The 24128-nt window shown below is 45.2% G+C and overlaps 1 protein-coding gene across 1 annotated transcript; it reads right to left on the minus strand.

Annotated features, from left to right (window-relative positions):
• Positions 1-1499: 1499 nt before the first annotated feature.
• AGA (aspartylglucosaminidase) lies at positions 1500-12183 on the minus strand. The gene is made up of 9 exons (XM_039219796.1): positions 12020-12183; positions 9846-9999; positions 8988-9100; positions 7782-7894; positions 6019-6133; positions 4974-5049; positions 4064-4171; positions 3219-3352; positions 1500-1774 (listed from the first exon to the last, which is right to left on the minus strand). Exons 1-9 carry the CDS (start codon positions 12144-12146, stop codon positions 1674-1676), a joined length of 1041 nt encoding a protein of 346 aa, XP_039075727.1. The 5' UTR covers positions 12147-12183; the 3' UTR covers positions 1500-1673.
• Between the last annotated feature and the right edge of the window lie 11945 nt (positions 12184-24128).

Here is a 24128-nt window from a genome sequence, read left to right on the forward strand (position 1 = left end):
CTGGAGCTAAGGGCGTCTGTGAGGAGGTCCTCCAGGCAATTCCACACAACAAGGTCCCAGAACAAGTGACCTGAAAGCATCTGGAAAACCTCAGGCGTCTAGGCCGAAATTATAACGAATGTTGAATATTACGATAAGCGTAGAAAACAATCAGGGCAGATATACAAGGCTTTGAGGAGGGTATTGTACCCACAGGTTTAGGAGTGACTCCTGATGTAAAAGAGAAGGATTCTGAAGGAAAAGATGATGCTAGGAAGACAGGCCTACGCCTGGCCAGAGAGCTGACTGTGCGCTGAGGAAAACGGTACCAAGCTAGACGCCACTTTACTGCCTATTTCGTTTCCTTTTTTTTTTAAATTTTTTTCTCTTCCTTTTTTTTTTTAAAAAAAATTTTAATGTTTATTTTTGAGGGGGTAGGAAAGACAGAGAGTGAGAGTTTGAGTTGGGGAGGGGCAGAGAGAGAGGGAGACACAGAATCTGAAACAGGCTCCAGGCTTCAAGCTGTCAGCACAGAGCCTGACGCGGGGCTCAAACCCCCAAACCGTGAGATCATGACCTGAGCCGAAGTCAGATGCTCAACCGACTGAGCCACCCAAGTGCCCCCGCTACCCATTTCTAAGTGTTGTCACCAACCTCTGCACATGAGATGAGTCACACCAGAGTATCCATCAAGTGTCCAAAAACATTTTTTGAAAAAATTTATCATACTAGGTGTCAGTGGCTATAAAATTGGAGATTTTTATGATGAAGAAACTTCACACACTGAGAAATCCATCAGAGGGGGGCAAAAAAAAAAAAAAAAAACAAAACAAAGAAAATGAACACAACTGCTCCTCAGAAGATTGCCCATATTTTTGAATACGTGCAAAACAAACAGCATCTTTCTTATTAACAGCATTCTTTCTCCCTCAAGTCAGTAGGGAGCATCATGTAAAACTGAGAATCAGTGATAAGAGGCCCATCACTCTATGGTGATGAAAATGAATCAGGACTAATCATGCTGTTGTTTTTTTTTTAATGTTTATTATTTAGTTTTGAGAGAGAGAGAGAGAGAGTGCGAGTAGGGGAGGATTAAGAGAGAGAAGGAGACACAGAATCCGAATCAGGCTCTGGGTTCTGAGCTGTCAGTCAGCACAGAGCCTGACAAGGGGCTCGAACTCACCAACTGTGAGATCTTGACCCGAGCCGAAGTCGGACGCTTAACCGACTGAGCCACCCAGGCGCCCCCAGGACTAATGAGGCTATGACTCACTGTTACGTTTAGACTCACTGGCTCTAAAAACTTGGATACTCTAATTATTATAAGTATCCAAATACACATTATTCCTTTTGGCCTTAATATATCACTCAGGAAATTAATCCCCGGAGTTGCAATGTCTTGAAACATTCAGCAGAAATCCAAAGATCACTTAAAATTTAAACATACAGGAAATACACACATACAAATTCATGTTAAAGGGTTATACAAAGCTGAGATAAAAGGACATTATAAAAAAACATTTCTGATATAGAAAGCGCAAGTGCTAATTCAGCACACATTTATTCTTGTGCTTATTTGCTTATTTCACACAAAGAAGGTAGACTACATGAGGCACCTGATAGAGGATGGTGAGTAACCTCCGCAGCCTCTGTTTCTTTCTTCTTTAAATATAGACGCTGACAGACAAGATGGATTAGATGCAGTCTACTGTTTCTTCACTTGGCTGATTTTTTAGGGAATTATAAACCATGAAACGGAACTGAGTAAATGTTGGAAGTTTACCGCAAGCGGCACCTGGGGCCAAGAAAAGAGGAAGTTACGTGGGTGAGTAGAGAATGCACACATTGCAGCCAGTCCCCACTGTAGCTTCCTGGCCTCGCCGTCGGCTGTCGTGAACCCGAGGTGAGCAGAGCCACCCAGAGCACACGAGTGTACTGACCAGCCGGGGGGCGCCCCAGGGGAGGAAGGAAGGGCGGTGGGAAAGCCGTCTCTTTGAACCTCGGTATCCAGGCGGAGTTCTGGCTCTATGCACGCATGCTGTCATTGCTATTACTATACTCTGTTTGTAGATCCTGTTCTTGGCAAAAATACTTTCGTAGGCAAGGGCTACGGACCTTCTTTCCCTAGCCACTGGGACGTGACCGTCAGCCATCCCTAATTCTTCCTTCCCTCGGTCCCTTTCTTCTCTACTTTTCTGTTCCCACAGGAAGGGAGACGGGCTCTTTGCCACTAATCCAGTCCTCCTCACTGACGCCCTATTCCTATGACAGTGGGGGGTTTCTTCCCCTCCCACCCCACAAACACCTTGCACAGGACCCTTCTAAGGCCAATAATTTAAGGAACGAGTCCATTTTAAATTCATCTACAGTGATCTCATTGTCATTTTTACATCTTGTTAAATCCAACTCTGAGCCTTCTCAGGTTTATTTCTTAAGACGGAATCAATCAAACCAACTTACTTTTAAACATGAAGCCTTCTCCCCCGCCCCCCATAACGTCTATCGACTTTGGTATCTCGGTACTTAAAAAAGAATTAGGAATTCCTCAAACAAGTTTTTCAAATACAGAACTGTGGGAAGGAAAAGATCAAAGAACAATAACAAGCAGTCTAACCTAATAAGTTATATTGATCAGTATGCCGTATCTCTTCCCCATCTGAAAATGCACTAATGAGAGGCAGCAGTGGGTGATCTTGAAGCACTTTGAAACTGTGACAGGCTCATCCAGAAAGTAAATGAAGCAAAGGACAGGCCTCCAATGCTGTGCAAAAATAATTCTGCCAACTTCTTCAGTTTACTAATTAGTAATGCATTTTGTACCTTGGAGCCCCAAGAAGGTCTAAATGACTGAGACATTAATATAATGAATGGAAAAGAAGCAGGGAAGATCATTTGTCCCTATCGACCTCGAATTAATAAAATCATTTGACTAGAGTTAGCCCTTCTCAGCACGTACTGGAGCTACAGCTCAACCCTGACGTAGGACCAATGTCAAAGATACGAACTAAGAGCCAAAGATGGGGTCCTAACCACCGGTGGTCAACCAAAGAGGGGGTTTAAGGTGTACTCAAGCACTCTGGGCGTCTTGACAGGTCAACAGTTAACATTTACCCAGTGCCTACCCAACACAGTCCCTGTTGCCACTCTATTGGAGCAGAAAAACACTACAGTATTTTTAAGTGTATGTTTTCAACAACGTTTACAAGTTCGCCCCAATATGAATTCCAAATAAAACTTACCATAACTTCCGGTCACATTGGCACATATCACAGCCCCAAAGAAGTTTGGAAAATACTTCTGAATCCTTGAAATCACTTTCCGGCAGGCTAGGGCTGGATCTTCTCCCATTCTCATGTACTCTACAGCTTGGTAGCTGGTTTAAACAGAGGCGAAACATAAGCATCACAGAAGGAGCTAAGTCCACGTGTGTTAACCTGAAGTTAGAAACCCGAAACCTAAAACCATCAAAGCTGTCACGTGTGGCAAAATACATAAAGGGAAGTCAGAAGCTCCTGTGAAAGCACCAGCATGAACGGAAGTAAACCTTGACCCAGTGTCTACCTTTTCAACTAATCTGTCCCTTAATGTCAGATGAGGGCTATTATCTTTGGCTCTGGGTGAATAACTGCTACTCAGTAACAACGGCCAGAAGTCATAAAAAAGAGAGGTTCTATTGAAACGGGAGATGGGGCTACAAGCAGTGGGGGAAATACCGGGCATGTGCAAAACATCCAGTCGTAATGATCATCTTTCAGTAATTAATTGCACACGGTGACTGACTTGCCCTCTTTTATCACCAATTATCACCCCTCCTTTACTCAGTGGCCTTACATAAATTACTTAAATGCATCATAAGTGTTCTCATCTGTGAAGTAAAGCAAGAAATATTCTATTTCAGAGGACAATGATTACTTAATTTGAATTATCATCATCAAAAATGATAGGTGGAGAGTGCAGACGCACAATTTCTAAGCAGCTCTGGTGCCCACAAAATCAGACTGCGTGGCACAAGCCATTACTTTCTGTCTCGACAGACAACATCTTCTCTAAGGACTCCAAGGGTCACGTATGCAAGGGGCCGCACCTTGGCAGAAAGCGCATCAGGATGTCCCCATCCCCGGTGGCCGCGGCGGCTCCCGCGGCATCGTCCGCATAGGCGCCAGCTCCAGGTATTGGTGAATCTCCTACTCGACTTTGGAAGGACACAGCACAATAATTGAGGATAGGACACCGAGCGTGAAATGCAAACAGTATTTTATGAGAGGTTCCACAATATTTCTACTTAGCACTCGGTATTGTTTTAAGCCAGTTCTTCATCAGAACACAAAGATCAAAGATTTTCATCAGTCTTTCAGCTAAGGTTTCCCCAAACCTAATTATGTAAGAATTGGATACCGGCTGGTTATATATCAAGATGGCACAGATTCACGGTGACTGTTCAATTACTACTGTCCTTTATCATCAGATTTCCGGATTATCTCCACAGGTTCAAATTGGCTTTCCTCATCTGTAATCTACTCCTGCCTTCTATCTGATGTGCCAGAATTTGACCAAGGATTGTCCTTGTAACAAACCTTCAGTGTTTCTTCTTCTCCTTTAAGATAAAATCCAGAAATCTTTAAACTGACCCAGGACCCTGTGAACTCTGGCTCGTCCTCCTCCCTGATACCCGACATACATGATATTTCTCTCCCATCCTAAGGGACTTGAGCGTGCTCTGCTCCAAGTGCCCTTCCCCTCCCGAGGCGCGCACGCTCATCTGGCCTCCCCAGCTGACTGCCCCGCTTCCTCAGACCACCGCTGCCATTCCTGGTGGCTGGGACGCCCACTCCTGTGGCACGTAGCACGTACTAACTTATTTTCTTTCACACTTACTTATCTCAGCTGTGAGGGGAGGGTTGTGCTTTATGTTTGGCATCTCCCATTAGCGCCTTGAGCATACTGGTTTATACTCAACACATACCGGCGAGATACGTTCTTTCAGAAACACTAACCCATGTATTTTGAATTTTATACCATTTGTAGAAGTACCGGCAGCAGTACGCCCCATTTCATGGATGACAACCATGCCTAGAAGTTAAAAAAAAAATCATTGTAGGTATCAACTCTGAGGTTTCCCTCAAAGACAAAGAAACATTTGAGCTGTTTGTAATATAAATATCCCCACTCATTAATTTCTGGCAGAAGAAATTAGGAAGCTTGGGAATACTGAAACTTACAGCAACTGTGTCATTTGTGCTGTTTCAGAGCCTAGACTTTCCATACCCTTACTTCAGATTACTCAGTCACCTTTCAAAGGTAATTAAAAACATCACTGATATAGGACAAGGGAAATTTTCAACATAATAGCTCAAATATGGCAAACAGTGTAAAAGTACTAAAGAACTAACTACACATCAAACAGAGGCACCTGACTGGCTTGGTCAGAAGAAAACACAACTCCTGAGTCAAAAGTCCTGACTTCGAGCCCCATGTTGGATATAGAGATTACTTAAGTAAATGAATAAAAACTAAAAGAAAACCCAACAACTAAATATCAAATACAGATTTAAAAATCTACAAGTGGATAATCACTAGCTGTAAGGGGCCTTGTATAAAGTAATTTACCAAACGTATATAGATGCAGTGAAAAGTGTATGTGTGTGTGTGTGTGTGTGTGTGTGTGTGTGTGTCCCCGCATGTGCACGTGCGTATTTATCGTCGTACTTAGCAGGTAAACCAGTTAAAATCACCTTGTGGCATGTCAATCGGGATAAAGAAGTTAAGAACAATGGGAAGGCAATTAAAAATGGCCGAACTTTGGGACGCCTGGGTGACTCAGTCGGTTAAGCCTCCAACTCTTGATTTCAGCTCAGGTCATGATCCCAGGATCGTGGGATTGAGACCTGCATTGGGCTCCGAGATGAGCGTGGGGCCTGCTTAAAATTCTTTCTCTTTATCCCTTTGACCCCTCCCCAGCTCACGCAGTCTCTCTCTAAAGTAAAATTGTAAAAAATGGCTGAACTTTAACCATAAAAATTATATGAAAAGGCAAATTACCAATTGTATCATGACCGTAATTCTCTCCTGTTTCTTTATAGGTAGGGCCATCTTGCTTTAAGATACTAGGTGGTTTGTAAGGTCCACAGTATTTTGAAGCATCTGGTACAACATTCTACAAACAAGAATTAAGTTTTATTTTTTAGAAAGGTTCATTTTAGAAATTGGCAAGCAGTTCCATACGATGACTAAACATTAGCAGGAAAACAAGAAGATGTCTGGTAATGGAAAGCTATGAATTAAAAACCAAAGATTAGCTAAGTCTTATATAAACAGATGGATATAATTTTATTTAATACCGAGTCTTGTCTCAGAATTACATAACACAGAATAATAGGCATCTATATCTGGAAACAGTCCCTCATCTCTCTCTCTGTGTGGCTAAAGTTCTCAGCACAATGGCAGATATAAATGAAGATTTTTGTATTAGATCTTAATCCTCAAAGGAATCAGGTACACAGCCTGACCTTTAAATTTCAGCATTTGTTCCCTGGCCATTGAAGAATTCTGAGATTTAAAGGAGAATCTATTTTAAAAAAGTTCTTCGGGGCACCTGGATGGCTCAGCTGGTTAGGCGTCTGACTTCGGCTCAGGTCATGACCTCGCGGTTCGTGGGTTCGAGCCCCGCGTTGTTCTCTGTGCTGACAGCCAGCTCAGAGCCTGGAGCCTGTTTCGGATTCTGTCTCCCTCTCTCTGACCCTCCCCTGCTCGTGCTGTCTCTCTCTCTCTCAGAAATAAATTTTAAAAATAAAAAAAAAAAATAAAAACGTTCTTTATTTCTGGGGTGCCTGGCAGCTCAGACAGTTAAGCATCTGATTCTTGATTTAGCCTCAGGTCATGATCTCATGGTCATGAAATCAAGCCCCGCATCAGGCTCCGTGATGATAGTGCGAAGCTTGCTATGGGATATTCTCTCTCTCATTCTCTCTCTCTCAAATAAATAAACTTTAAATTTAAAATTAAAAAAAAAACTTTATTTCAAAGCTAGGTTCAGGAGAATATATTCTAAGTTGTACTTGTAAACTGAATCATAAAGACACAAGAAAATAATTTGAATTCATAAATTTAGGCTGTGTATGTGGATTAGTATTTCATCAAGAAACTTACTACCTGTCTTACTCATTAGTGCACTCCGTGCCTCCCCAGACCGGGTTTTATACATTCGCAGCTTTCAGATGCAAAGCTCAGAGGCTCCTTAGTCACTTATAGGCAATTAGGATTTGGGGGAAGAAACAGATGAGACGACGGTCCACAGAAAGGTTCTGGATGGCAAAGAGAACCTGATTTATGCTAAATGTCCCAGTGATGTGAGGAGAAATTACCCAGCGTTGGCACACTAGACACCGAATCGTAGAGGTCCAGTCAAATAAGGGGCAAGAGAGTGGGTATCTTCCACACAGCCAAAATGTAAGACATACTCTAGACGAATGATTTCCAAAGTCTGATTTGTTTTTTAGACTTTTTTTTAGACCTATTGTCACTAGGAAATACAAGCAGAGCAGGTCTGACTGAGGACACCCTGCTTCCTGCAGCACATCTGTCAGTGTGAAAGCTACTGCAAGGACCCAGGAGTTTTCCACCAGGGATGTGCATGCGGAGCAGCTGACGAACGTTCGTGAGCATCCATGCACTGAAGAGTCCCCTTCAGTCGTTGTTTCTAAAGTGCTACCAGAGTGATAACCAGCACCGTAGGCAAGAGAGAGCAGATGGGCTGTCAGTGAGTCTTTGCTAATGATTTACCTGTAAGAATGAAGCCTACGTACCCTCCAGTAATTTGGCTGGCAATTCCGAGCAAGCCAATCCGAATGAAGGGCTCGGGAAGTCTTGGTAGATAAATCCTCACTGATAAACCCCATACTTTCGGCAAACTTGGTGGCTGGAGATTAAGAAGAGAAGGAAAAAGTAAATTAGTTAAGCACTGTTTTCTAAACAAAATACACGTACAGGAAGCCTTCTCGGCTAGCGGTCTCTTAAGCGGGGTATCCTTCCCGGGGGCGCACAAGGGCGTTCAGAGGAATATTCAGACGGGAACGGTGTTAAGGCACTTTCAACTGCCACGTGTTCTTTCTACATCTGATCTTCCTGAGAACCTTGGAATGCGTACACTTCTCCTTTCCAGCCCCTTCACCACCCCCCTTCCTGTACATCACAAAAGGAAAAGCACGCCGCTCCCTGACAAAGAATCTTACCTTTCTAACTAGGGTACCATGTCAGTGTTGAGACCCCAAAGGGCCAACTGGATTCCATGCGTGAGTAGTGGGTCTTTGTGTTTGTCAGGCAGTTTCTAATTCTGGCTTTCAGCAAAACTGAAGGATGCCTACTGGAGTTATTAGCTCATACAACATTAAAAACGTATTTTTCAGGGTGCCTGGGTGGCTCCGTCGGTTAAGTGTCTGACTGGGGCTCGGGTCATAATCTCACATTCATGAGTTCGAGCCCCACGCCGGGCTCTGTGCGGACAGCTCAGAGGCTGGAGTCTGCTTCGGATTCTGTCTCCCTTTCTCTCTGCCCCTCCCCCATTGCTCTCTATATCTCATCAAAATAAATAAAAATAAACAAAAAATGTTTTAAAAATTAAAAAAGAATTTTTGATTATAGAAAATTGTATGAGTTTTGACATATAACTTGGAAGACATTCAAGCAAGGGACACAACCATAGCAAAAATACGCTGGTGCCCATCTTCTGATGTTAAGAATGCTCTGTGCAAGTCGTTCAGGAAGAGAAATGATGTTGACTCAATATTTCCGTCCAGCAATGATCTCTCCATAGACAATGAACTAGTTTTTTACAATCCTATTTCACATATGAATAAAGTTGAATTTAGAAGTAACTTACCTGAGGATAAAGAGGTATTAACTAAAACAGCTGGAATGTGACCTTGGGTTGGCTTTTACCTACTATTTTATATTTTCACAGTGAAGAATGTAGACAAAGGACTAGATAAAGCTCGAGTGTAGGTAAGATATACCTGACTCTCCCACCAAAAGCGTGTGTGTTGTATGTTCCAGAACTTTCCGTGCCACACCAATAGCATTTTTAATTCGTCTGAGATCTCCCACTGCTCCTACGTTCATTGTAGTGCTGCGAGAAAAGAAGCACAATAAGACTTATTAAGGTACTTTCTCAGGTTCACTGATAAAAACAACATTGATTTACTCCAAGCAATGGCTTTGTAGGATAAAAACTGTCTTAACCTAAACATGATACCACATCCATGAAGTTCATACAAATTCCCACGATCAGATAAATTAAGGAACAAATAGCAAAGCAATCTACCACATACTCCAACAGCACCACCAGTGCCAAGTTCCTCTTGGCTTTTTTTTTTTTTTTAATATTTTATTTACTTTTAAGCAAGCGCGAGAGGGGCAGAGGCTCCAATGCAGGCTCTGCACTGACAGCCACGAGCCTGATGGGGGGCTTGAATTCACAAACCAGGAGATCGTGACCTGAGCGGAAGTCAGACCCTCAACTGACTGAGCTGCTCAGGTGCCCCCCTCCTGACTTTTAAACGTGGCTTCTAAAAATAGTTTAAATCTTCAGATCATGCAAACCACAGGGTACATGGATGGCAGGTAGGTGATTATTTACCACATCAGAGATGTATCTCCATAGTGTGGAATTTTCTGTGTTCTCAGGAGACTGCCTACGGCATCCATGTAATATTTCTATTATTCTGATGATTTTCTCTTAACTTGTGTTTGGAAAGGCCAGGTACCATAAGCTAGGGGTTCTGACCTGATGAAGCTTACACATTTGTCCATCTTGCTCTCAGCAGAAGGCTGATCAGTATAACTCAACATGCGGTGAAGTGGAGATTTCTTACCCGTCCATGATCATGGCATCCAGCGTGGTCTCGCCGAGCTCATCAGGACTCCCTCCAAAGCCCACGGTACCGTCACACTGTTGCCTCTCACACACGGCACAGCCCTGCTCAACGGCATCCAAGGGAGAGCCTCCAGATGCTAACGTCCTCCACGCTGTTAATCAAATGCCAGTAGTGCTGGTTTATATATTGATTTTTAGTGAATGCCAAATGCAACAAACCAGAAATGTTTTGAGCACTCATCTAAAAGTACAGTTTCATGTTTACCCTTAAAGAGATTTTTACTTTATTAAGCTCTAAAAAAGAGTGATATAGACAAAATTATACAATGCAACTATTTACTGTGAAGAATTTAAACACTATTGATGTAAAGTGAGATTTTTTTTTTACCCACTAATATTTCTGTGCTGTGTAAGAAATGTCTTCTCTTCGTCAATTTTATAATTGAAGCCACTAAAAGGCAGTTAAATTGGAAGTTCATTAGAGCATAGGCTTATAAATTTCTTCTGTATCATTAGATGATTAAAAATATACACAACTCGGACTTTTATTGAGGTAACATCAATCACTGCAACTCTCAATACCCACTGCAGAAGAGCAAATAATGACAACCTGGGCTTCACATGGCTTAATGCATTTAATCTGCACCATAGCTTTTCAGGTAAGTACCGTACAGTTAGCGTCCTCATTTTAAGTAGGAGGAAACAGACCGAGACAGGTTAAGGAACTTGTTCAAGGTCACACACTGGGAACAGAGTTCTCAAGCCACGTTGGCACTACTTTGTTCGGTGGAACCCCATACATTGGCAAGGGGGGGGGGATCTTCCAAGGTCAGTGTCTTTACTAATCAAAACAATTATTTGAAGGGAAGGAGGTGCTACTGGTAATTTTAAGTATTAGTACTGGATCTACAGGATTGAAACAAGTGTCAAGAAGATCCCCCTTTCACTGCAGGGAACACCTATATGCGCCCCCGCCCACCCCGCACTTTCTTTTCTGTCTCATTTTGGCCTCAAGCTGGGACTTTCCTTCTCATGGCCTGTTTCCATCTTTTCCGAACAATATGCAACTGCCTCTCCCACCCAACCTTCACTCCACCAAGTTCTGGAGCCAGTTCTGCCCCAGTGAGTTGTACCGGCAGCCTCAGATGGGGGAAAAGGAGTCTGAAATTACTCCTGGGGCAGTAGGTCTTGGGAACGAATGAGGCAAATATACACAATCCAGTAAACACATGACAAGATCATGGTATGTACAGGATTGAATGAAAGCACAGTAGATAGGCAGCTCGCTCAGACCGGGCGTTCATAAGGGCAGTAAAGCAAGGAAGGCTTCTTGAAAGAGGTGAGTTGAGTGGTTCGCACACTTAGCCGCGAATCAAAATCGCTTAGAAAGCTTTCAAGGAAACAAAAATGTCACGTTTCCAGGACTTAAAATCTCAAGAGGCAGGGCTCAGGCACGGGAAGTGCGGTGGCCAGCCACACTGAAACCCTGTACTGCGGGCGCCGAACCCACAACGTCAGCAGGAACAGCAAACGTAAGCGTACAAACGGTGTGTATGGGAAACCAACGGCCGTTTGCAAAGCGGCCGTTGAGCTCAGGGTACTGGGGAGACCGGAGGGGCCAGGAAGGAGAGGTGGGGCGGCGGACCAGAGGCAGCCAGCCCCCCCTCCACCGCCCCCCTCGCCGCCCCTCCCTCCACGGCCCCCCTCGCCCCCTCCTTCCCCCTGGCCCCTGGCCCCACCCTCCACCGCCCCCCTCCCCCCTCCCTCCACCTGGCCCCTCGCCCCTCCCTCCACCGCCCCCTCCCCCTCCCTCCACCGCCCCCTCACCCCTCCCTCCACCGCCCCCTCACCCCTCCCTCCACCGCCCCCTCACCCCTCCCTCCACGTGCCCCCTCCCTCCACCTCCCCCCCTCACCTCTCCCTCCACCGCCCCCCTCGCCCCCCGGGACGGCAGAATGGATGTGTGCAAGCACGCGCAGGCGCCCCGACGAGTCCCTGCACAAGGGCCCCAAGCACTGCGCGGGGGGCAGCGGCCGGGCGGGGGGCGTGCGGGCCGGGCGGGCACAGGCGGGTTCAAGCGCGCCTCTAAAAGGCAGCAGCGGCAGGGAGGGCGCCGTGCGGGGTCAGGCCGCGGCCCCGCGCCCGCCCCCGGCCGCCCCCGCCGCCGCGCACCTGCCTGGGTCGCGTTCCTGAAAGGCCAGGTGTTGAGCACCAGGGGCAGAGGGCTGGAGCTGCGCGCGACGCCCGCGCCGAGCAGCAGCCGCGCCACGAGCAGCACCAGGCCGCACTTCCGCGCCATGGCCGCGCGCCCCGCGGACACGCGCTCGGACGGCCGCCCTGCCCGCGGGGCCGCGCTCGCCGCGCTCGCGATGCCCCGCCTCCCGCCGCGCGCCTCGGCCGCTCCCTCTAGTCTCGCGAGACCCGGCCGCCGCGGGACCGCCGAAGCCGCGGGAGCCGCGCGGCCTGCGGCCGGGTTTCTGGCTCCGGGCGGGGGGCCTCTGCGGTTGCTACGGAGATTTGTTTTCTCTGCCAGAATTAACCGAATTATTGCTTCCCCCGATGGTAAAGGCCGACGGAGCCCTGTATTGAAAAATCAGTATGAAATGACGCAGCCCAGGGTTGCATGGCCCTGGGGACATTTTCGTTTGCTTTAAGTTTATTTTTTAAATTAGAAGCTAAAGTCGACACTTTTCCGGATGCAAAATGTACGGCGGGATCCCTGGCCTCAGAGGCGTGCGGAGGTTATGCGGTCGGGGTGAAGCACGCTTGCTGAGACCGCACCTCTCCGCAGGACGTGCCCTCGTGACCATCCCCTCCCGGCGCCTGGGCGAGAAGGGCTCCCTTCCCAGGGCCTCCACCTGCTGCCCGACGCCCTTAGGTGCTGATTACGTGTTGGAAGAACACGGAAGGCAGACTCACAGGGTTAAAAGGGAAACTGAAAATGCTACAGAGTTTGGAAACGATGTTTAAGTAGACATCCTATGAAATGCATTGTTGGAAAGTTCCTTCGTAAACTTTTACTTACAGCTTTTGAGCGAGTAGGGGAGTCTGGGGGGTTGAGAAAAGGCACAGGTGGCCTCTGAGTTGTTTCTAGAGCTGCATTTCGTGTCAGACTCGATTTGTGAGGCAGGTGCCGCTGTACTGAATTCCTCAGAGGCTGGGGGTGCATCCTGAGTGGGGTCACCTGGTGGACTGGCCCGTTCAAATCCGTCACGGCCAGTCTGCATGTTTATATCAGGGAGAGTCTTTTCGGCTGAGATGGAAATCAAAACATTCCTGTGTTCCAGCTTCGGAGCTGCGTGTCTGCGATCTTTAGTAAATCCTTCTACAAAGACTTCAGGATGGTTCTTCTTTCCCTTTGGGTACATAGCTTCATTTTAGCTGAGGGGACAAGGCCTTAAAAACTTCTTTTTTTAAAGTTTATTTATTTCGAGAGAGAGAGAGAGAACTTAGGTGCACATGCAAGCCTGAGCCGGGGAAGGGCTGAGAGAGAGAGAGAATCCCAAGCATTCTGTACCATCAGCTGATTCTGTACCATCAGCACAGAGCCGGAAGCAGGGTGCAACCCCCCCAACACGTGAGATGGTGACCTCAGCCGAGACCAAGAGGCTTAGCCTACGAAGCCACCCAGGCGCCCCACCTGAAAAAGTTTTTATCAAGCTCTATCAATTTCCAATTTGGCCACCTTCTGACGTTAAAAAGAATCCTTTTGAATATCTTACCAGACTTCAGGTGCGACAAATAGTAAATGCTCCCTGAGCATATTGAACAACCCCTTGCGTAGAAGGGCATCCTCGGAGATGGTGCAAAGGTTCCTACCCTCCCAAGATCAGAGCCGCTCTCAGAGATAACCAAAAGAAAGACAACTTTCCTGAGAGCAGACAGCAGCAATCAGTAGGCACAGGCACAAATGGAGTGCAACGCACACTTCTGCACGACCGTATTTCTGGAAGCCCGATCCTGACAGGTGCCAAGCCAAGTTCTCCAGACACACAATGACACTGAGAAGGCAACAGCTGTCCCCGGGAGAGAAAGGATTGACAGCCAGAGGCTCTCTAAAAGCAAGTTCACGTGTCACCATTCAAAGATCTAATTCTTTAAATGTTTTTTTGCCTGCCAATCTGAATTGGGAAAGGAAGGGGCAAAGTGGGCTTTTACCTTCAACCAGACACCACAGATGGAGATCGGGGAGATCTGACTCTGGTAAGCATTCTAGCCACCTGCCAGCCTCTGCCAGTTTCCCCAGGATCCTGTCTGTAGGCTGCAGAGGGAGCGGGCTGTCCCAGGTCCCCCAAAACTGTAGAGGAGGAAGAATAATCCCCCCCCCCTTACGATAGTGCTTCACCAAGACCCCTTGTATTCTAGGGCACCTCCTAAATGGATAAGTTCATCTAAAGTGAGTTAAAGTTCTCCGTTGTGGCCACTGTAATTCAAGATTATTTCTGGTAAGTTTAACCCGCTTGCTGAGACTTGAAATTTTATTCCCCCAACGCCTCACCCTGGACCTGGCCCAGCTTCTGCCAGACCCAGTCCACTCCGGCCAGTTTAGGACCCAGCTCAGTGTCCGAGTGGGACCCGGTCCGGTGCGTAAGGAGCGCCCAGCCTGGGTTCTAAGCCAGAGCCGGTGCAGCCTGCAGGTCAGGCCTGAGCGGGGATGAAACCGGCAGATGGCCTCTGAAAGCTCCTGATGCAGACGCTGCTGGTCCGGGCACCCGCCGTGCACCCCCAGAGGCAGCAGGAAGGCAGCGAGCTCCCGGGGCTCACAGGTACCTTCACCTGGTTGCTTTTTGCTCCCCCGGTTCTCTCTCTGGCTCCAGACCTGTTAGGAGAGAAACTGAGGCATGCTGACAAGGTTGAGTACATCTAAGGAGGGGCGCCTGGGTGGCTTAGTCGGTTAAGCGTCCGACTTTCGCTTAGGTCATGATCTTGCGGTTCGTGGGTTCGGGCCCCGCGTCGGGCTCTGTGCTGACAGCCAGCTCGGAGCCTGGAGCCTGTTTCAGAGTCTGTGACTCCCTCTCTCTCTGACCCTCCCCTGCTCACGCTGTCTCTCTCTCTCTCTCTCCTAGAAATAAATAAAACATTAAAAAAAAAGTACACCTAAGGAAAATGGATTCAAATTGGGCAGCATCGATCAGGCAGACAGAAAGGAGCTCCACAAAGCTGTAAAATGAAAGACACCACTAGGGAGAGCGGGATGGGAACAAGGAGGTTTCCTAATCCAAAAAGTGGGTTAATTACTCCAACGTTGCTTTCTCCCTGGGGGTTGGTAGGATTCCATCAGGAAGCTTACCTGACCAGTGCTCATCAGGAGATTCCTGATAGACTGGCTTCAGGTTCCGTTTCTGGGAGACTCAACACTGTAATTAAGTCTCGTTTGGGGGACATAGGCCTCAGCATAAGCAACTCCAATTTTAGACCGTTGCCTTGTTTTTAGCAACATGCCTGGTAGAGATGGCTCCGTTCGGTAATGTGGTTGTCCGGCCGCAGGGGCCAGCATGAACCAGTGATCCCTTTGGGGTCTGGAATGCCTGATTCTGTTGCGACAGGAAGCCACGTGATCAATTACTTCTGACACCCGTTTTTACAAATGTATCCAGGCTTTTAAAAATATAACTTAGTGGGAGTTGTGGGGTTTCCAAATCTTCAAGGCTTCATTGCTGTAAAATAAAAGACACAATTTAAACACCACGAAAAAGCCTGGAAGAATTAGCAAAAGGTGGGGAAGTGCTGTTATTGAAAGTAGGTGCACTTGAAGAGAATTGTAAATTTCTCCTATGGGATTTTGGGGGTTTTTTGTTTTAATTTTTTAATGTTTATTTTTGAGAGAGAGAGAGGCAGAGTGTGAGAGGGGGAGGGGCAGAGAGAGAGAGAGGGAGATGCAGTATCTGAAGCAGGTTCCAGGCTCTGAGCTGTCAGCACGGAGCCCAACGCAGGGCTCGAACTCACGAACCATGAGATCATGATCTGAGCTGAAATCAGTCACGTAACCAACTAAGCCACCCAGGCTCCCTTCTCCCATGGGATTTCAGAGGAGGAACAGGTCATCTGTGCTGGTATAATCAGCATAAACTAGTGCCATGTGAAATTTAAAAGAGGGGACGAAAGACGATAAGAAGCAAGGAAAACATATCATGCATTGAATTAATTCTCATTAGCACCTGAACTGAACCTTCGTGCTTTTCACACACCAGGAGCCAGAACATGATTTCAGACAAAAATTGTGTTATATAATACATGCGAATTTGGTCACAGTGTCCACTGCTCCTGGTCGCCCCTCCTTTTTTCTTAAGGCATTTATGTTTCTTCTAGCTGAAAGGGCTTGAACTTTATTACCTCCGCTGGGTCCACCCTTTTTTCCAATATTCCTCTCTCGCCACTTGGAATCAGAATTCCCATCAGAGAAATGCAACACCGCTAAATTATACTTTAGTGGGAATGTCTGAGAAAAGCTTTCAATACGTCAGTTTCCCCAAGGATGTTTATATTTAAAATAAAATGGCCACCTCAAAGGAATCAGACTTATTTGGTGACGTTTTAGTATCTATTAAAATACCCACTGGGTCCACCATCCAGTGAACCTAAACTTAAAGTCCTGTCTGCAGCTCTGTCTTAAAGATGGTAACATAATCCGGGTATTTGCGCTCCTTCTGGATTAATTTTTCTTTAACATTTGGAGGATACTTTGAATTTTAGTCTTAGGAGGCCCCTCATGTTACTCGTCAGTCTTTGTATAACTAGATACTTATGCTTTACTTTGGGGTAAATTTCAATGAAAAGAGACATCTGCTGATCAAGCAGGTAGTGGACCTTGGGGGAAAAAATGGTTCAGGACTTTCCCAGCATCCTCTCCGATTTTTCATTCTCTTAAATCATTCATTATGCTTAACAGCAGAGATTTGTAGCATTACTGATAAAAATCAGTTATAGATTATTTTTATTAATAGTAGGCTGTATTACATAATTTCCTTTGGTAGGATGTTTATGTTCCTGAATAGAACCTACTTAAAACTCTCGATAGGATAGAATAGAATCTCAGGGAGATTCTCAAGCTGTGGATTTTAAAACGTAGGACAATAACCTCTGGGTCGTGGTTTACCCATCTAATCTTCCTGATGCACACTTGTTTCTTTATCCGAAACACGGAGAACATAAGCGTGTTCTTCTTTACCTTACAGAGTTTTGCGAGTGAGGTAGAGAATGAGAGAATGGCAGAGTAATATGCAGATTGAATAAAACCCTTTTGTTTCACTGGCGTTTACCCAGCATCCATCAAATGATGTCAGGGAGGGGGCAGTCCAGAAATGTACAAAGCAGCAAAAAGAAATCAATTTGAGGTTCAGAAATTTCTACAGGAATTATAAAGAGTAGGCCAGGTACCTATAATGCATTTTAAAGTAAGTGCTTAGAATTTCCTCAACTGTCTTAAATAAGTGGGAATTAAAAATAAAGTTGTCCATCTCCTTTGAGCTGCCTAAACTTTAGTTTACATGTTGATAAACATGGTCCACTGCAGGGTTGTCAGATTTCTGAATGTCTTAAAACACCATCCCCAAGTCCTCCCAGGGAGATAGCCTCAAATGGATCCTTAAGTGATATTACAAATAGAGTTCTCCTGTGTGGGGTGAGGAAGGGGGGTGGTGCAGCAGGCTGCAGGCTCCCCTCCATTTCGTCTAAACTTCATGGCTTTCAATTTATCAGCCTCAGAGGGATGAAGAGTTGAGTCTCTCCTGATAGCATTTGAAGCTGTGGTTCCACAGAGGATTTAACGCTGTAGTTGCGGGGAGTCTCGGTATTTCAAATCTGAGGCTTAAACAACTAAGCCATCCCCTCCGGCTTTTGCACTGATGCTGTGAAATCCATTTGAGAAACATGCCCGTGTTTTGCTACTTGTTCAAAGCTGTAAGCGTGACTTGGCATTGAAATAATAATTTCTTTTTCAGAAACTTGCCTCTGAACCTGGGTTATCTAAATACAAGTTATTTGTTTGATTGGCATTTGCCCTTGCCAGGTTCGCAAACTATGAGTAATGATCGCTGCTAATCTTAGAGGGTTGTGGTGCTGTGTTCCTACTTTAAATCCATTTTTACGTTAATCTGCGAGCGCTTGACGTTACTCCCTGATCGTATATTCTGGATGAAATTAGGCTGTGTCTCATTATACAGAAGTAAGGTTATTCTCTAAATGAGAAAAGAAAAGTATTCTCCCTTTCTGAAATGTTTTTTTTTTTCTGGTTAATGACCCTGAAGCTATTGGTCACATCAATGACAGATTCAAGTCAGAAACTTGTTTTTGACTTTTTAACCTTTAAAAGGTATGTTGGTGACTTATAAGGCCGCAGAGTGGAATATTGACCTATTAAGTGACTTCTTCTCAAAAGAAACTGTATACAGTGTATTTTCCGTTTGTAATATTAACACTGGCCAGTGCTACAGTAAAGGTATCATAACAAAGATACAGTACATCATGTTACATAGTATAATCTGTTCTTTATGAAAGTCCTTTATAACATTATGATGCCTTCACGAATGTAGTCTATTATAATAATAAAAGCCTAGGGCAACAGAACACGCTTCATGATGTCTTCCTGCCATGTTAAAAATCACCATGACACATTGTTAACTAGAGTCACAGGTTATTTTAATGAAGAAATATAACAATCAATGCAAAATCCTAAACTAAACTTTGGGACAGTAAGTCGTCATTATGGAGTCCTGTCACTGTTTAAAATAAGCCTGATGTTGATCATAACTTAAAGAGAGAAATACAATAACAGTGAACAAATGTTTCTTGTGTGTAACTATCCAGCTAGGCTGTTATTTCCCAGTGGTTCAGATGAAGATTATTTTACATATGACTTAGTATTTATTTTTTTCATTTTATAGAAATGTTGTTCTTCTTCTTCTTCATCAGTCTGTATGTACGCTCAGCCTTATAGAAGATCACATACCTCTTAACATTTTGGCTCTGTCTCTTTGGAGAAAAATTTTAACATTGTGCACATTGTTGTGTAACCTGGATTTTTATCTTTTTTTTTTTTAAATGTTTTTATTTATTTCTAGGAGAGAGAGAGAGAGACAGCGTGAGCAGGGGAGGGTCAGAGAGAGAGAGAGTCACAGACTGAAACAGGCTCCAGGCTCTGAGCCNCCCCGAGATCAAGAGTCACATGTTCCACCAACTGAGCCAGCTAGGTGCCCTTGTTTGTTCTTTTATTATAGGAAGTAAAAATCTGCTTTACCTAAAAAGATTACTGCCATAACTCATTCCAATGGAGTATTAAAAATGTTTGGATAACTGAAACTATTTTTTTTTTTTTAATGTTTTATTTATTTCTAGGAGAGAGAGAGAGACAGCGTGAGCAGGGGAGGGTCAGAGAGAGAGAGAGTCACAGACTGAAACAGGCTCCAGGCTCTGAGCCAGCAGTCAGCACAGAGCCCGACGCGGGGCTCGAACCCACGAACCGCGAGATCATGACCTAAGCGAAAGTCGGATGCTTAACCGACTAAGCCACCCAGGCGCCCCTGGATTTTTATCTTTAACCTCTTTGCTTTTCACTAATATTGTTTCTGCTGTTTTAAACCCCTTATATCGTGAAATACAGTATAAATCTAGAAAAGCACATAAATATGCAGCTTAAAGAATTTTGCATGAAATGAACAACCATATCATCACTCCTCATGCCAACAAATGTATATTTTGAGCATCCCCGAAAACCCCTAACTGCTCATACAGCATCACTTTTAGTGGATGTGTAAGATTCAGTTCTGGCTGAACAAAAATGTGTTGTTTTCTACTGCCTTTTAAATTGTAGGTCTGTATGTATAAATAATTCATCAGAGTTTATCTGTCAGACGTTACACTGAGTTTATACAGTCGGCTGTAGCAATTCAAATGGTTGTCGTGCTGGATCAAGAGTGAAGGTCAACGGTGGGAATTCAGGGCTGTTGCACGGCTCAGGTGGGTGAGCAGCGAGTTCCATCTGTTACTAATAGTTGGGTTTCCTAAGAGTCAGGGCAGATGTGGAGAATAGGCAGGTCTTGAAATTCAAGGAGTCGGTGGTTTGAGGACATGATATCGCACAAGGTGTGAGTCTGAGGAAGGAGTTTTCGACCCGCACCACCATCTTTATAATTTTCCTTGCATCTCAAAGCCCTGATGGGACTTGCTGGCTCAGGTGCCCTAATGACCGGATGACTCTTGTAACGAAGGCTTAGATCACACATCTTTGGAGTCTGAAATTCATAGGTTTAGAGTTATGGTAACTGTGATTCTAAAATTTTGCGTCCTCTTTAAGTGCTTGCAGTATCGAATAAGAGAAAACTTAGTGGTGGCTTAAAAGAAGAGAGAGAGAGTGTGTGTATGTGCACGTGCGCGTGCGTGCACAAAACCATAAGAGTAAAACTTTTGGTGTTAGTTCAGTAGCGCTAAAATGTCGGAATTTATTTGTTTCCTTCTGGTCACAAGACAGCTACGGTGGCTCCGGACATAGCACATTCAAGCCAAGTCAAGGTTCTGAGATAGGAAACACCTACCCTTTTTAGCAGGAAAGCAAAATCGTTCCCCGATGCTGTCAGCAGAATATGGCTTCATTCTCATTGGCCACAGTGATGTCATTCGGCCGTTTTGCTCAGCCTTACAATGCTCAGCAACTTTGTTTTTCCTTTTCTTTCCTTTTTTTGTTTTGTTTTGTTTTGTTTTGAAGTTTGGATGTCACTTCTGGTTCCCTATAGTACATAATAGGAACGATACATACAGCAAGAGGTCAGATACTGAGGCAGCCTTGGGAACTCAAGACCTTTCTAAATTTCTAGAAACTTTTTGAAGGACTTTAGACTTTAGCAGAGTGTCAATATGGAATTTGAGCCCATGTTATTTAGATCTCAAGGATCAAAGACACCTCATTCAACAGCAGAATTATGACTGCTGCTCAGTGGGAGATTGAGAGGAAAAGGGCAATTCTACCTCCGGGATAAAAAGATGGTTATTTTTGAGAATAAGAGATTAAAGGAAAATAGGAGACTTACTGCCTGATAATCCTGATCTTTTCTAGGAGTAGTGGAAATCACCTGCCAAGATTAGAGCAGGTTTGAAATGGAATTGGTGAAGAGAAATTGGTGAGGGATTTTGGAGGATTCATTACGGGAAAATGGTCATAAAGATGGTAATAATTGAGCAAGAAGACCGTGGAGCATAAACAAAGATCCGCTTTTAAATCAAATAGCCAGATATTAGTGACTCCTAATTACCACGGTCTTTTGCCTTTCTCCAGTATCCTTTCAAGGTGCCTCAATTATAATGTAAAAAGTGAGAATTATCCCTCATTGGAGAGAGAGTCTACTTGGTTTGATGGGAAATTTGTGGGTATTGCTGATAATGGCAAAATCCACTGAGCTCCTGAACCCTGGGAGTGTGTGCGTGTGCATGTGTGCGTGTGTGTGTGTGTGTGTGTGTGTGCGTGTGTGTGTGTGTGTGTGATGGAAAGGACACACGGTCAGTGGAAGGTTTTGAGAGACTGGAAATCCTAGCGAAGGCAGAGTGCTAGAGAAGTCCAAGGCTAGAGAGTTCAAAAATAAGGAGTGTGTAATAAATTACAACAGTGCTTTCACATACTGCTGACTGGTGCGTTCTGGGGTTTTAAAGGCAAATTCAGTCCTCAGAGTGAAGGAGGGAGACTTACAACCTCGGGTGTCCTTAGCCTTAGCAATCTCAGTGGTTGACACCTTCCTTTTTCTTTCCTTTCCTCATTACTTCTTTTTTCTTTCTCTCCTCCCCCCCCTCCATTATGTCCCCCTTCCCCTACCCCCACTCTACCCCCTTCTCCTTCCTCACTTTCTTCTTTTCAGAAGCGTTTATTGGCTGCTTCCTCTGTGTCAGACATGTTTCTATGTGTTATAGATACAGTGGTGAACAGACAAATTCCTACTGTTGGAACTTACCTAAAGCACCAAACTCACAGACTGTACGTTGAAGAGCCAGCGAAGGGCCCAGAGGAAAAGGAAGCAGATCATCAGAAGGGCTGCGGGTAGAGGTGAAGGTGACAAGTGGTGGTGAGATTGTAGGCTTTGAAGGAAGGATGTGCAGACTTGCTCGGGGTTTGGTGTGTGCTGTGAGGGGAAGAAAGGACTTAGGCTTGTCACTGAGGTTTCTCTAGTTCTTTCGGACCTGTGACCAGACATAAGTCAGGGTGACAAATGAGATAAGGAATACATTTTTGACTTTGGATAGAGTGACCTTGGCATTGATTTAATTGCCATGACGCACTGATGCGTTTGTGAGTCTTCCGAGGGTGACCTCTGTCTTGCTGACCGTGGTCTCAGGAAGATACTCCCAGGAGCAATGCCCGGTGTTGAGGGATGGACTTCACGTGGGCAGAAGCTGCAGAGAGGGCTCCAGTCCCTGGCTGACCAGACAGTGTGGAAGCCCCCTGGAGGAAGAGAACGAAAAGCTGAGCGAAACTAGGGAGGGATCCTTTTTTCTTAACTGCTCCATTTCCCTTCCTATTGAGGGTATTGACTGAATCCTCGGCCTCTCTACTCCTTTGCCCCAAATGGCTTTTCTGGTGACAAATTTGGAGAGACTGCATTGGACGGGCTCACCTGTGCCCTTCACCCTGTGGAGTGCCCCGGTCTTTGCCCCTGCTCTTTCCTGCCTGGCTGGGTTAAGTTTGGCCAAATCTAGGTTTACTGCGTGGAAGCCCGTCTGACTCTCAAAGTAAGGGACTTCCTCTGACTTAGGCTTGATCAGTTCTGAGGGTGGCCTGCAGGCCTCTGCCTGGCACGCCTCCATCATCTATTTCAGCTCACTCAGCACAGAGGCGAGGGAGGGGGCGCTGTGGGGGGGCCCAGAGATCCCAACAGAGACGATGCCCAACGCACCTTCTTCTGTTTCATAGACGTTTACAGAATGTGCTCACACAGGCCATCTTGTCAACGGCCCCCATTTTTCAGGTGAAGGAACTCAAGTTTATAGCAGTTGAGTGGCTGAAAGTCACAGGGAGATAGATATCCGGGTCTCCCTACTACTCAACAAACATTTTGCTTTTCTTGTATCCGCAGCTAGTTTGGGTATATATTAAGGATGCACTTCCTCTGCATCACTGGGGTGAGGCACACATTCGTCAAAGTTTGCACAGCACCACGGGGAGCCTCAGTCAAACTGTGAAAATAGAAAACTCACATCTATATATCTTTTTTTTTAATGTTTTATTTATTCTGAGAAAGAGACAGCATGAGCAGGGGAGGGTCAGAGAGAGAGGGCAAAATACAGAATCTGAAACAGGCTCCAAGCTCTGAATTAGCTGTCAGCACAGAGCCCAATGCGGGGTTCGAACCCACGAACCGTGAGATAATGACCTGAGCCGAAGTCGGACGCTTAACCGACTGAGCCACCCAGGCGCCCCACACCTCTGTATATCTTATGAGTTAAAGGCTTGCACATCATTCATTCATCACTCACTTCAATTATGTCAGATTTTTCATTCATGTCTGAATCGTATTGACACGTTTTCCTTGAGGGCCGCCCTTCCTGCAGTTTTTTGTTTGTTTGTTCATTCGAAGCGCTGAACCTTGGTATTAATTTTGTTATGTTTGTCATCCAGTGATGTTTGCGACTCAACAAGGAAATGAATAGGAAAACCCCCAAATTGTTGAAGAATTTCTACAGCCGCTGCTTTCTACCAAGTGCCTTTTAATTTCTCCACCTTGGCAGAATGCAGTATCTATCAATTATCGCAAAATTTTAGAAGTCTCCAGTTTCACAATGAGAACTGTGCTGTGCTTATTTTTATGTGAGGGAAAATCTAACACGGTGAGCACCCGGGAGAGGGGGCTGATAGCAGTACAATATGAATGGCACGGGAATGTTGCCATTATCTCCAGCCAAGACCCATCAACAGAAATAGACGGACTGTGAATTCACCGTTGAGCCTGTGCCTCTACTATTAAGAGCAACTGTGCAATCTAGTTTTCAAGACCCGTGCTACCCAAACACATTTTTCTGCATTACATAATGTTATCATTTAAATATTGTCATTCGAATGTGAAGACCAGCTGTGCATATCAGGACACAGCTGTCGGGTTGAGGTGCAGAGAAGCCATCTGGTGCTCGGTTCTGGGTGGTTAAATTCCAGCCGGGGATTTAACTTCATATCCAGCTGTGATAAAGTAAATTGAAGGCTGCCTATTATTCTTCAGAAATCGCTCCTTTGGGACATTCCTCAGAAATAAATTTTAGCCAGAGGTGTCATTGATTGGTTCTACACTTTCACTTATAGCACGGGCCAAAA

Source organism: Hyaena hyaena, unplaced genomic scaffold, assembly GCF_003009895.1.
Source record: "Hyaena hyaena isolate Hyena2069 unplaced genomic scaffold, ASM300989v1 scaffold_835, whole genome shotgun sequence".
NCBI classification, from domain to species: domain Eukaryota; kingdom Metazoa; phylum Chordata; class Mammalia; order Carnivora; family Hyaenidae; genus Hyaena; species Hyaena hyaena.

Coding starts and splice junctions, on each gene's coding strand:
- AGA (XM_039219796.1), bottom strand. CDS start 12,146: ATGGCGCGGAAGTGCGGCCTGGTGCTGCTCGTGGCGCGGCTGCTGCTC. Junction 10,000..12,019: donor CAGGAACGCGACCCAGGCAG/GTGCGCGGCGGC, acceptor TTTGATTAACAG/CGTGGAGGACGTTAGCATCT. Junction 1,775..3,218: donor CAATGTGACCGGAAGTTATG/GTAAGTTTTATT, acceptor TCTTGGCCCCAG/GTGCCGCTTGCGGTAAACTT.